The sequence below is a fragment of the Lepus europaeus genome, chromosome 17 (assembly GCF_033115175.1).
Source record: "Lepus europaeus isolate LE1 chromosome 17, mLepTim1.pri, whole genome shotgun sequence".
NCBI classification, from domain to species: Eukaryota; Metazoa; Chordata; class Mammalia; order Lagomorpha; family Leporidae; genus Lepus; species Lepus europaeus.
The window spans coordinates 16,297,859-16,311,575 of NC_084843.1; the positions used below are offsets into that span (position 1 = coordinate 16,297,859).

A 13,717-nucleotide genomic window follows, 5' to 3' on the forward strand; every position below is an offset into this window, starting at 1 on the left:
TGTATAGTAAAAAGGATAGCGTATACCCTAAGGGTATGCTGTGGTCACAAGGCATCCTCCAAAATCCACAAGTTGGAGATGTTGGAGACTTAATCTCCACATTCATTTGGTAATGGTGTTTGGAGGTAGGACTTTGGGAAGTAATGCGGACCAGGTGAAGTCATGTCGGTGTGGGAAGGGGGTGGCAGGATGGCTTTCTAAGAGGAAGAGACCAGATCTGCTCGTTGCTTGGTCTTTGTGTGACGCCCTCTGCCATGTTAGGATGCAGCATGAGGCCCTCACCAGAAGCTGAGCAGATGCTGGTGCCAGGAGCCTGGACGTCCGAGCCTCCAGAACTGTGAGTCAAACACACCTTGATTCTTTGTGATGTACACAGAGTTTTGGAGACAAAAAATGACTAAGGCAGGCTATCCTGTAGTTTCAAAAGACGGTTTATTTTGATTTAAGAGATGCTTGAAAATACACCTTCTGTGGGTTTCTTTGCTGATTTTGTTCCGTGTCCCATGTTCAGTGGAGAGGGGCAAGAAAAGCTTGGAAAACTGTGGGCTTTGTCCTCACAACAGAGCTTCTGTCTTGAGCAAGGACCATGTTGGGAACTGGTTAAAATGCAGATTCTTGGAGAGTGGGTCTGGGATGGGGCCCGAGTCTCCATTTCTGACAAGCTCCTGGAGGGTGCTGACGCAGACAGTTCATGCTCACGCCCAGCGTGGCTTCTACAAGGTGCACAGGAAGAGAACCCTTGGATTGGCCAATCTTTGAAGAACTCAAGGATCGCGTTTCTCCAGAAAGGAGGGGTTCCAGTGCTGCTGCCCGCTGCGGGTGCGCTGCTCTGTCGGAGTTGGAGCTCCATACCCTACCATACCCTGTCCATGGATTCAATCAATTACAAATCAAAACTATTTGAAAGAAAAACTACACTTGCACTGAACAAGTACAGAATATTTCTTCCTCCTCATTCCCTGGATAACACAGTAAACACTATTTACATAGCATTTGGATTATAGTGATATTATGGGAGGGTGTGTATAGGCTATATGGAAATACCACGCCATTGTTATATGAGGGGCTTGAACAATTGCTGACTTTGGTATCTGTGAGGGTCCTGGAACCAATTCCCTCCTTCCCTCCCTCCTTCCTTCCTTTCTTTTCTTTCTCTCTCTCTTAAGATTTATTTATTTATTTGAGAGGCAGAGTTACAGAGAGAGGGAGAGAGAAAGGTCTTCCATCTGCTGGTTGACTTCCCAAATACCCATAATGGCTGGAGCTGGGCTGATCTGAAGCCAGGTACCAGGAGCTTTTTCTGGGTCTCCCACACGATGGGCCATCTTCTACTGCTATCCCAGGCCATAGCAGAGAGCTGGATCAGAAGACGAGCAGCCGGGACTAGAACTGGGTCCCATATGGGATGCCGGCGCTTCAGGCCAGGGCTTTAACCCGCTGTGCCACAGCGCAGGCCCCAAGATGAAAGACTTTTCTTTCTTTTTTTTTTTTTTTTTTTGACAGAGTGGACAGAGAGAGAGACAGAGAGAAAGGTCTTCCTTTTTGCCGTTGGTTCACCCTCCAATGGCCGCCACACCGCGCTGATCCAAAGCCAGGAGCCAGGTGCTTATCCTGGTCTCCCATGGGGTGCAGGGCCCAAGCACTTGGGCCATCCTCCACTGCACTCCCTAGCCACAGCAGAGAGCTGGCCTGGAAGAGGGGCAACAAGGACAGAATCCAGCGCCCTGACCGGAACTAGAACCCGGGGTGCTGGCGCCGCAAGGTGGAGGATTAGCCTGTTGAGCCACGGCGCCAGCAAGGTAATATTAATTTATAAACTATAATTTGTGAAAGAATTAAAAGGTGTGTGTGTGATGGGCGGATGTTGTGGCATTGCTGGTAAAGCTGCTGTCTATGATGCTAGCATCCCATATGGGCACCAGTTTGTGTCTGGGCTGCTCTACTTCCAATCCAGGTCGCTGCTAATGTGCCTGGGAAAAGCAGCAGAAGATGGCCCAAGTACTTGGGCCCCCGCCACCCACATGGGAGATGAGGAAGAAGCTCCTGGCTCCTGACTTAGTCCTGGCCATTGTGGCCATTTAGGAAGTGAACCAGTGGATAGAAGATCTCTCTGTTTCTCACTCTGTCTCTGTAACTCTTACTTTCAAATAAATAAATCTTTAAGAAAAAAAAAAAATCTTGGGGTGGGTGTTGAGCCTGGTAGTTAAGACACCTGTGTCCTACACTGGAACATCTGTGTACTGGGTCCTCTCTGCTCTGATTCCAGGTTCTTGCTAATGCAGACCCTGGGAGGCAGCAGGCAATGGCTCAAGTGGTTGTGTTCCTGCCACCCGTGTTGAAGGTTTGGATTGAGTTCTCAGTTCCTGGCTTTGGTCTGGCCAGACCAGGCCATTGCAGCATTTGGGGGGCATGAACCAGTAGATGGGAACTCATAGTTAATAAACAATGGGGCAGACATTGTGGTGTAGCAGATTAAGCCCTGTTATAAGCATCCTGCTTCAGAGTGCCAGTTCAAGAATTAGCTACTCAACGTCCTAACCAAGTGGAGGATGGCTCAAGTACTTGGGCCCCTTCCAACCATGTGGGAGACCAAGATGGAGTTTGTTGCTCCTGGCTTTGGCCTGGCCCAGACCTAGCTGTTGCAGTCTCTGGGGAGTGAACCAGGGGATGGAAGATCTCTCTTTTCCCATCTCTGTTGCTCTACCTTTCAAATAAATAGATAAATGAATGAATGGATATTAAAAACAAAATAAAACCCTGAAACTCGGGATCATGTCCTTCCCTTTAATGATGCTTACAAGGGAAATAACTAGAATGCTACGGTTTTTACCTCAAATTGCAATGCACGCAGGTACATTTATGTCTATGGTAGGACTTTAACAGGACAGACTATTTTTCAAAGAACAGTCTGTGAACAGTAGGATAGATGCTTGTTTTTGATTCTAGACTCCCGATCTCCACTTCAATTTTGAACATTTGGTCTAATTCAGATGGCAGGAAACCAGAGACAAGTCTAACAACCTGGCTCCAAATTAGCTTTCTTAATGTGAAAGAAGATAACTTCTACCCATATTGTTAATTTTTTTTGCCAAATTAATAAATGGCAGCTTATCAAAACAGCTTTCATAAATTGATTAACCCTTTGTATGGAGTATGCTGGCTTCCCAAATGATGACTTGTTTACTTTATTAGTGTCCTAGCTTCAAAAGCAAGTCTTCTTTTGTGTTGAGGTCACATCAGTAGGAGCAATTCTTATCCCATCTTCTCCTTTCTTTACTGCCGTAAATAACTTCAAAAGGAAGAAAACTGAGCTGGTTAGGAATTAAGCAATCACATTTTAATCAATAAATATTAACATCTGTTACCAGTTATTAGGCAGGAAAAAAAAAAAGATATTTACCAAGAATCCAAAAGATAACAGCACCTTGAAAACAAAGTGTCAAAAATCTTTGCCATAAATTCTTCCCCACTTAAAGAATCAGAAGTAACAGATTCACTTAGAATAAGGTTTGGAATGGTCTAAAAAGTTCCAAATATATTTTAAAGATCAAACAGAGCATTCTGCACATGAAGCAGGAACAGACTATTTTGCACGTATGTAGATTGTATCTGACAACTCAGTGACTAAATGGATGCAATGATGAACATCAGGGAATAGGATTACTGTGTTCATGTGACGGGCCGGGCTTCCAGCCGTTTTTGCTCCCCTTCTCCCTCCTACACCTTGCTCTGCTTTGTATCATGGAGAATCAGACTCCCCAGGAACCTCTTCAGCTGGTGCGCAGGTAGGGCTGGAATGGTCAGGCGCTGGTGGAAGACTCCAGTGTAGGCGAGCCAAGCCAGGGTGTTTCTCCTTATCTGGCTCAGCTCTTGCCTTGCCTCCCTCTCAGGCAGTGGCTTTGGCCTTGCTGTGGGTCAATTTCTCACAATTTCTCGGAGGTCTCAGATCCTATCAGGCACCCCCCTCCTTGGTTCCAGGTCCTGTGGGTACTCCCAGCTTTGGACACCTTTTCCCATTTCCCCCATAGCCCTAGGTGTGGTGGCAGCTTCTGGCTGTTTGGCTTCCATTTTATCACCCACCTAAGTCAATCCTGTATTAAGTCCCCTCTGTTGACCCACCAAGCACAGGTTCTATTTTCTGAACTGGATTCTGACTGATACAAATTAGAATCATTAAGTTCCCTCCCCACCTCTAACTTAACTGGGAATGTTTGCATGAGAAGCTGCCCTAATCCAGTGAAAACTCACGCACACCACACTCCATACCCACTTCCTGCAATAGAGCCATGAACATTCCCCTTAGCTGTTTTCTGTTAAGCACTGGGATTCTCTTTGCCAAGTACAGACAGGAGACAGGGCTGACTCTCCACCAGTGTCACACCCAGGGAGACACAGCCAACACTCTCCTCCAGAGGTCATGTTTGCTGCACGCAGTAAGTGTGATGACAAGGTGCAAGAAACACAAACAGAAGACTCATCTCCAGAAGAAATTACAAAGTCATCCAATGAATAACATTGTTGTAAAAAGTCTCTGAAAACTCAGAGAACATGACAGCACCAGAAAGTTTCTTCCCTGATGGACCGGTACATTTACCTGAAATTAAAATCCCAAGGAATTTATATGGATATTTTAAGAGTGTAAAAAAAACCAAATGGGATCTGTCAATGCATGACGCGGTGGGTTCTGGGCTAGAAGGCAGCCCGGGATGGTCAGTGGCAGAAGTAGAGTTCTTTGGTGAGCATGGAGACCACGCAGGGGATCTGCTTCTTCTCGTTGAAGCGCGGGTCATCCGACTGGGACTCGAAGTGCCTGGCCACCCTGTCGTTGACCCTGGTGAGGATCTGCATGATCTCCAGCTCCTTGCCGTGCTCGTCCAGGATGGAGCAGAGGGCCTGCACAAACCACGAGCCCCTGCCAGGGTTCCTCCAGGAATAATAGCCTTCAACGGGAGAGAAACGAGAGGACGGCGTCAGGCGCTGCGGCACTCCGTGCGTGGTCCTACACTGGCTTTCGGCACTGATTTCAGTGCAGTCTGCGCCTACATCCCTCAGAGAGTGATGCCAGGTGTGCTCAGTGGTAGCAGGTGGAGAGGACTGCAGGAGGACACCCAGAATGCTTTGGGTGTCCCAGCAAGCAAATCCAGGATCAGGTACCACCATGCAGGGCCAGTGTGGGTGGATGTTGCTGGGTAACCCCCCTGTACCAGTTTTGCTGGAGATCCCCCTGTGACACATGTCAGCTACGTGAGCAAGCGTGGGCCCAATCTGCAGCGAAGGCCACGCCGTAACCCTGGACTCCTCACCGCCCCCCTGGGATGAGTGCTCCTTCCTAATCCAAGCCCAGAGAAAGGTTCAGTAGGGAACCCCAGGCAACTCGGAGATGTGTTCCCCTGCTGGAGGCCACAGAACCGGAGCTGGGTCCGGCTGAGGAACCCTGGACCCAAGAGGTGGCTGAATGAGCCCTGGGGGCAGAGTGCGGGCAGCAGGGCACACGCCTCTTGTGAACCACACGTGGTCTGCAGGAGGAGCCGGCCCTGGGGTTGTCCTGGGTCCTGTCCAGAGGGTCTTCTTGTAGGGGCCAGGAGACCCCCACAGAAAGAAGATACATAGCACTCTGGAGCGCTCCTGAGCCTGGGAGCTGAGGAAGGAACCGCAAGCCTAACCAGGAACAGAGATGCACACTGAAGGGCTGAGAAGGAGCAGGGGCCCGGGAAGGCACCCAGCAGCAGTCACCCAACTGGTCCAGGACACAAAAGGTCAGATGACCACAGGACGCACGTCTCACCTCTCTCTACCCTCTCTTTCCCTGTCTCACCCCCCCCCCCCGCCACCCTCTCCCCCACCTTTGACCCTGGAAGACTCTAGAAAGGAATCTGGCAAGTGGGAGGGGCGAGGAGAGAGCTAGATGGAGGCTCCTGTAGCACCTGAGCCCCACAGAAGGGCTGAGCTACAGTGAGAAGGAATGTGGAACCCAGGCAGGACTGGGGTTTCAGTTACTTCCTCACACTGGACATTCTGGTTACAGTATTATCGTGACTGCTTGTGACTTCGTTCCCTCCACTTTGATGAGAACAAGGTCACTTATCATTGCCGTGTATACAGTGTTAGGAAATAAAGGTACAATAAGCAGAAATAACCCGTCTGTGTAAAGTGACTGAGCCGCACCAGCACTGGCAGCCGCGAGCATGAGGTCAACAGTGTCAGCGGATGACAATGCATCTCATTCACGCGGTGGGTGGGGGGAGAAGGTCACGCCCAGTATCTCATTCTTTACAGTCTGGTGAGGCTGGGCACGGACTGTCTCCTCCCTGGGCTCGTAGCCTCTGACCCCTGTCCTAGTAGGGTCTCCAGGGTTTTTAATCTCAATTAAAAATGCAAATCTCATCCTATGAGTCTCTAACCTAGATCAGTTCCCTTACACCTCTTTATTGGGGTAAAACTGGGGTAACTTAGCACAATACACAGGGCCTGCTATGCTAGGGTCCCTTATCTACCTGTCTAGGTTTTTTTTTTTTTTTTTTTTAAGATTTATTTATTTACTTGAAAGAGTTACAAAGAGAGAGGAGAGGCAGAGAGAGAGAGAGAGGATTCTTCCATCCGCTGGTTCACTTCCCAGTTGGCTGCAATGGCCGGAGCTGTGCCAATTGAAGCAGGAGCCAGGTCTATGTCTCCCATGTGGGTGCAGGGCCCACGGACTTGGGCCATCTTCTACTGCTTTCCCAGGCCACAGCAGAGAGCTGGATCAGAAGTGGAGCAGCTGGGACTCAAACTGGAGCCCATATGGGATGCCGGCACTGCAGGCAGTGGCTTTACCCACTACCCCACAGCGCTGGCCCCTGTCTGGATTTGATCTTGCCATTCCCTGTCACAGCCTGTGCTATGGCTAAACTGTTTCCCCTTCCCTATTCCTATGTTGAAGCCTCAACACCCAGTGTGACTGCATTTGGAGACAGAGCCTTCATGGAGTAATTAAGGTTAAATAAGGTCACAGAGGTGGGCTGCTTTTCCAACCATGCTTGTGTCCCTATAAGAGGAGGCTGCTCTCTCTACCTGGGAGGACAACGCAGGCAGTTGTCTGTTTAAAAAACCAGGAAGGGAGCCGTCATCAGAAAACACGTGAGCTAGCACCTTGAACTTGGATTTGCCAGCTAGGAGAAATAAGCGCTGTTTACACCACCCAGCCGATGGTATTTTGTTACAGCAGCCTGAGCTGCCTGATACACTCTGTGATCCAGCCCTGAGTTTCACCAAGCGTATTAGGCTTTTGCTTGGAACTGTCTGATAAGCCATCCATCTCCGTTCCCTGCTGTTGAACTCTTGCAGACTCCGTTACAGCAGCTCCTTTGTGGGAGAGCCTCTCACCTCCCTCCCTAGAGGAGGCCACCCTTCCTCCTTGAACTCCTCCAAACGTCGCTGGGAGCACCCACAACCCTACCACTGGTCACAGACATGGGGTCCCCCACACGTTGCCTTCCTTTTCGACACAGAGAAGACCAAATTATTTTCTATGTTATCCCATCCTTAGCACTTGCAAAGTTATCATCTCAAAATCCTACCTATAGATCCTGCCAGAGCTGGTTTTCTGAACATACTGATCTGTTTACTGTAACCAACATCTTTGCACCAAGCACTTGATAAAAACACTGTTGCAGCTGGGAGAGTTACTCTAACTTAGCGATGGGTTGTACTCAAAACAGAGGAAGCACTTTCAGTGCACAAACCTGGACAAACATGTTTTTTGGTAAATAACAAGTAGGTTTGCACATTACTGACATTGTCTGGAACCAGAGCATACATGTGAAGGCGTCCTGGTCAGAGCTACCGCTCTACCATGTCCCCAACTCTCCATCTGACCTTGGCACATCCCTTAGGTTCAATCAACCTCAATGAGGACAGCAGTAATGCTTTTCCTCACTACCTACAAGCATTGTGAAGATATCAAGGAAAAGACGTGAACACACTCTACAGTATAAAACACTACAGAATAACATACGACAGTATAAAACACAAGAAATGCTTGCTCTTACAGTGACCAATAGTAGTGAAAATAAATAAGAGAAAAGTGAACTCATCCCGGTGGAAGAGAGAATAATGGTCCCCAAAGATGTCCAGGCCCTGACCCCAGAACCTGTGCACACTTACCTTATGTGGCAAAACGGACTTTGCAGGTGTGATTATGGTTACAGAACTGAGAGGGGAGATGATCCTAAGTTATCCAAGTGGGCCCAGCCAAATCACAGGGGTCCTTTCCTGGCTGTGCTTAGAGAGAGAGAGAGATGAGAGGACAGAGAAAAGGTCAAGAGATGTGAGGCTGCTGGGTTGGAAGAGGGAGGAAAGGGCCACAAGCCAGGGAATGGATGAGATTCTCACCTGCTGGGGAAAAGGCAAGGAAGGCATACCCCCTGGGTCTCCAGAGCAACACGGCCCTGGATTCTGACTTGCAGGGCTGCCAGGTAATACGTTCCCGCAACTTAAGCTATGGTGTTTGTACTACAAGTTGAGTATTCCATCCCATATCCAAACTGCCCAGGATCAGATGTGTTTCACATTTTTGGAGTTTTTCTGATTTTGGATCATCTGTATTGACTTTTCTGGCCGAGCATCTGAAATCTGAAACACTGCAAAATTCAAACTTTCAAGCATCAAGTTGGCACTCGACAAGTCATAGATTCAGGAGCATTTTGGAATCGGGATGCACACCATGAAAATTATAACTGCAGCAAAGAGAAAGGAACACAGCCCTCAAGCCTGCCTTCTGACACTGCAGTGGACCAGTAAGGTTAGCAGAGAGTGAACTTGATACCTGGAACTGTGGAATAAGCGAAGAGAAAGTCAGCTTCCACGGGGATCTTATGGCGGGGGTTGGCGTCTGTGTCATTGATGGGCCCCGAGTCGGCCTGGATTCCGTCATCGAGCTCCGTCCCTCGGCAAGCCTGGGTGTCAAAGCAGAGATCAGTCCATGGAGCTCGCAACAGAGATGGGCGTGCTGCTCCCTGCAGCATGCCAGGGCCCAGAGCCACGCCTGGCATAGGCGCTCCACAATCATGTAATGGATGGTGAAGTATGAATGCTGTGTTGAATGACTAAGCAAAGCAAACAAACACATTGCAACATCTAAAAGAAACCCTCTTATGTGGGATCCAATGGAAACACACATGCCAACCATCCAGAGCTTGAAAAATAAAACTCAAATTTGCATATCACAGTGGCAACAGCTCCCAGATTTGTAACACTGTTCCCAGTTACTCTGAGTATTTTCCCATTTTCAGCTGGACTGGCTTGGGAAAGCAGTTACCTGGATGAAGAAGAGTTTGGGTTTCTCTAACAGGGTTTTGCAGCGGTCCCCCCTAAAGTGGGCTGTCAAATCCTTTATGGGAATCACGCCATCTTTTCCATAAATCAAATTTTCTTCTCCATGGCTCAGTAAGATGCAGGCAAAGCAGGCAGAATTTGTATGGTCCTCCTCAGAAGCTGCAATACAGACACAGCAGAGTTAAAACGTTAAGTCCTGGGCAACCTCAGAAGTGGTGTCCCAGGGGCAGCCTGGGAGGCACGAGGCAGGGGACAAGCGAGGCAGGGGAGTTGGGACTGGGCTCCTGCACCACCCCTCTGAGGGGAATGAGGATCGAAGGAGACAAGTCAGAGAGACAGGGAATGTTCTGGAACTCCCAGTCTGAAAGCAGAATGTGGCTGCCTCATGAGGAAGTGAGCCCTGAGCACTGCAGGTTCACGGGGAGCTGTTGGGAGCAGCATCCTGAGGGAGGGGAAGATCCTGCCCTGCCACTTGCCAGAGCTCTGCCCTTAGACGGGTCACTTAGCCTTTTTGCGCCTTGGTTATCTATCTGTAGGAAGAGATGATAGCACTTACTATGGGAGTTAATATTCGGGAAGCAGAGGGACTGGCACAAGCTGCAGAGGGTTAAGCTGCCAGCTGCAATGCTGGCATCCCATCCCGAAGTGCTGGCTGGAGTCCTGGCTGCTCCACTCCCTATCCAGCTCCCTGCTATTGAGACTGGGGAAGCAGTGGAAGAACAGCCAAGCACTTGGGCCCCTGCACCCACGTGGATGGAGTTCCAGGCTCCTGGCTTTGGCCTTGCCCAGTTCCAGCCACTGGAGTCATTTGGGGAGTGAGCCAGTAGATGAAGGATCTCCCTCTCTTTCTCTGCCTTTCCCTCTTTGTCACTATGCTTTTCAAATAAAGAAGTAAATCTTTTAAAATCAAAACAGTGTTCTGAAAGTGGGCCACATAATTAGCATCATGCAAGTATTTGTCCAAGAAAATGAAACATGCTATGTGAGATAAGCCAGTCGTGAAAGGACTTGCCCTGTGTGAGTCCACTTTCATGGGACACCTAGAGTAGTCAAGTTCAAGGAGAGGAAGGAGATGGGAGTACCGGGGGCTAAGGGAAGGGAAAATAGGGACTCAGCGTCTGACAGATACAGAGTCTGAGTTACGAACGATGTAGAGAGTTCTGGAGATGGCTGGAGGGGATGGCTGCACAACACTGCATGTCCTGAATGGTTACAACGGTAAATCTTAACGTCATGTGCACCTTGCCACGATTAACAAGTAAACAAAGTTAAAGAAAAAGAAAAACGCAAAGCAATGCCAAGACTGGCTGCCGATTTAGGGTTCTTAGAGAGGGAACACTAAGCAAGCAGCCAATTGGCCCAGCTGAAACTCTTCTAATAGTCTGTGATTCTACCCAGCTAACATAGCCTTCTGTGTTCTCTACGATCAAACGTAGGGGAAGAGTGAGATTCAGAAATTTTGCATACCTGCTAGATGGAGACACTGCTCCAGGTACTTTACATGAGTGGTTCAATCCAAACAGGAAGCCCTGGAAGTGGGCCTCATTCTTTTGACTTCACTGATGAAAAACGGAATCTCAGAGCAGCTTCATAACCTTGCCTGCGGCAGCTAGAGCCAAACCTAAGCCTAAGCTGCCTACAGCTCTGCGACCTCCCTGGTTCCACACCGTGCAGCCTCTTCTCCTGTGATCGGCGAGAGCTTGGCATCGATTGGCAGCGATTTTTTAAAATTAGTTTTGATAATAGAGGTATAGAGGGGGTGATGATGACAGTTAAAACTCTTAGTTTAAGATTAGATGAATTAGGGCAGCTGGAAAATAGAATTGTTGTCCTCAGTGGAATCTATTACACATAACACTCGAGAAAAGCAACCATTTCACTGTTCTGAATGGAAAATGAACAAGAATTCTCCGGCCGTGATACATTCAAAGCTTGGATGGAATCATGCACCTGTTACTAGATCGACTACCACGGGGACAAACTCTCTGCCTTTTTAGGCCATGATACTTCATAAAGCACACTCACAACTTTTCTCACTCCAGCTGCCAGACACAGAAGGAGCTGGTGGCATGATCTGCATTTTAGGAAAACAAACAAAAAACAGGAAGATAAAAGATAAGGTTGCCTGAATGCTGGCACCTGCGCCAGACCCTGGACTTTGGCCCCTGATTTCTAGTCTGCTCCACCAGGTGACCTACGAGGGTACACAGGTCAGCTAGAAGATTCAAGTTAAAGAAACTAGAAAAAGATGGCTAGTTTAAAAAATAAGCAAATAAGGGGCTGGCATTGTGGCACAGCAGGTTAAGCCAATGGATGGTTAAGCCATCTGTGATACTGGCATCCTATGTAGGTGCTGGTTCGAGTCCCAGCTGTGCCACTTCTGATCCAGCTCCCTGCTAATGTGCCTGAGAAAGCAGCAGATTATGGCTTATTGCGCTTGGGCCCCTACACGCACGTGGACAGCCTGGACGAAGTTCCTGACTCCTGCAGCCATTTGGGGAGTGAACCAGATGGAAGAACTCTCTCTCTCTCTAACTCTGCCTGTCAAACAAATAAATAGTTTTTTTTTTTATTTTTTTAAATCCATGTAGCTAAGAAAAGCAGCACTGATTTGAACCGTGTTCCTATCTACTACCCTGTCTAATGAGTTAGTGGGATATTACTTTTGCTTAAAATTTATTTTTTATTTATGTGAGTGACAGAAATAAAGTTTCCATCTGCTGGTTTACTCCTCAAATGCCAGCAGGAGCCAGGAGCTGGGAACACATTCCAGGTCTCCCATGTTGGTGGCAGGGATCCAATTAGTTGAGCCATCAGGGCTGCCTCCCAGAATGCACATTAGCAGGAAGTTGGAGCCGGGAATCAAATCATTAGGCTAAAAAATGCCCACCTCGGGGCCGGCACCATGGCTCACTTGGTTAATCCTCCGCCTGCAGCACCGGCATCCCATATGGGCGCTGGGTTCTAGTCCTGGTTGCTCCTCTTCCAGGCCAGCTCTCTGCTGTGGCCCGGGAGGGCAGTGGAGGATGGCCCAAGTGCTTGGGACCCTGCACCTGCATGGGAGACCAGGAGGAAGCACCTGGCTCCTGGCTTCAGATCAGCATGGTGGCCGTGGCGGCCATTTGGAGGGTGAACCAAATGAAGGAGGACTTTTCTCTCTGTCTCTCTATCTCACTAACTCTATCTGTCAAATAAAAAAAAATGCCCACCTTACATACATAAATTTCAAATGCCTGCTCTCAATGCTGGCATGCCCTGGCTGCCATCTGTCAGATGGTGAGGTTTCATAGGAAATACATTTGTTCTGGAGTTGAAAATCCAGAGCTTTGATACATTTTTTAAGATGCATTTATTTATTTTGAAAGGCAGAGTTACAGAGAGAGAGAGAGAGAAGGGGAGACAGATCTTCCATTTGCTGGTTCACTTCCCAAATGGCTGCAATGGCTAGGGCTGGGGCAGACTAAAAGCCAGGAGCCTGGAACTCCATCTGGGCCTCCCACGTGGGTCACAAGGGCTCAAGCACTTGGGGCCTCTTCCACTGATTTCCTAGGCACATTAGCAGGGAGCTGGATCAGAAGTGGAGCAGTCAGGACTTTAACTGTTGCTCATATAGGATGGTGGTATCTCAGGCTGCAGCTTAACCCACTGTGCCACAATACTTCCCCCAGGTCCCTTAAAAAAAAAAAAAAAAAGAGAGAGAAGAGCTTGGGTTTTGGTTCTGCCTGTACTAACATACCCTCTGGCATGTCACCCATACTCTCAACACCAACCCCCATTTATAAATGGGGCATGATAATAGCCCCTGCAGGGACTGTGTTAAAGATGCAATAAAGCAGTTTTGTGAGCATGCTAGAGAGAAAACTAAAGCTGTTCTGAAGTATTTGGGAACTATTACTCTCTCTATGCCACCGAGGCAAGGCTGAAACCTGAACTCCATTCCAGGCAGGACAGTGCCCGTGTGTTACCGCCCTCAGAATCGGCCTTTTGAAACTGTATGCACAGAGCTCATTTCTCGTGCTGGGATTTCAGCTATTCATGATGGATCATGATGGAAGGTTCCTGAAGGAGACTTGCCTCCCCCAGGACAGTACAGGCCAGGCTAAAATTGCCGTGTCCACAAAGGCACCCTCCCGAGGCCAGCCTGCACCCTGTTCTCCCCGGTGCGGGAAGAAGGCGGCCAGGGGAGGCGGGAGCAGTCACCTCGTTGAAGCAGATCTTGCATCTTGGCGCAGGAGCAGTCATTGTAGACCATCACATCAAAGCCCAGGCTCCGGAAGCACTTGAAAAGGGCCTCGGCGTCTTTGTCTGTGCCATTCCGGACGCCCATACCTGCGGGAAGCAAGCAACCCTGGCTGAATACCGTGTGCAGGCATCAGGAGGCTGGGTGCTCGCTGCTGCTGACCCA

At 48.9% G+C, this 13,717-nt stretch overlaps 1 protein-coding gene across 4 annotated transcripts in view; it reads right to left on the reverse strand.

Moving 5' to 3' along the window:
• Positions 1-431: 431 nt before the first annotated feature.
• Positions 432-13,717, reverse strand: part of CASP7 (caspase 7) — a 43,357-nt gene continuing 30,071 nt past the window's right edge. For all 4 annotated transcript variants that reach the window (XM_062213891.1, XM_062213888.1, XM_062213889.1 and 1 more), the window contains exons 4-7: positions 13,513-13,641; positions 9,296-9,471; positions 8,804-8,933; positions 432-4,940 (exon numbers count right to left, since the gene is read on the reverse strand). In XM_062213891.1, the coding sequence (XP_062069875.1) occupies positions 4,711-4,940; positions 8,804-8,933; positions 9,296-9,471; positions 13,513-13,641 (665 nt within the window). In that variant the 3' untranslated portion in view covers positions 432-4,710. The remainder of the gene's footprint in view (positions 4,941-8,803; positions 8,934-9,295; positions 9,472-13,512; positions 13,642-13,717) is intronic.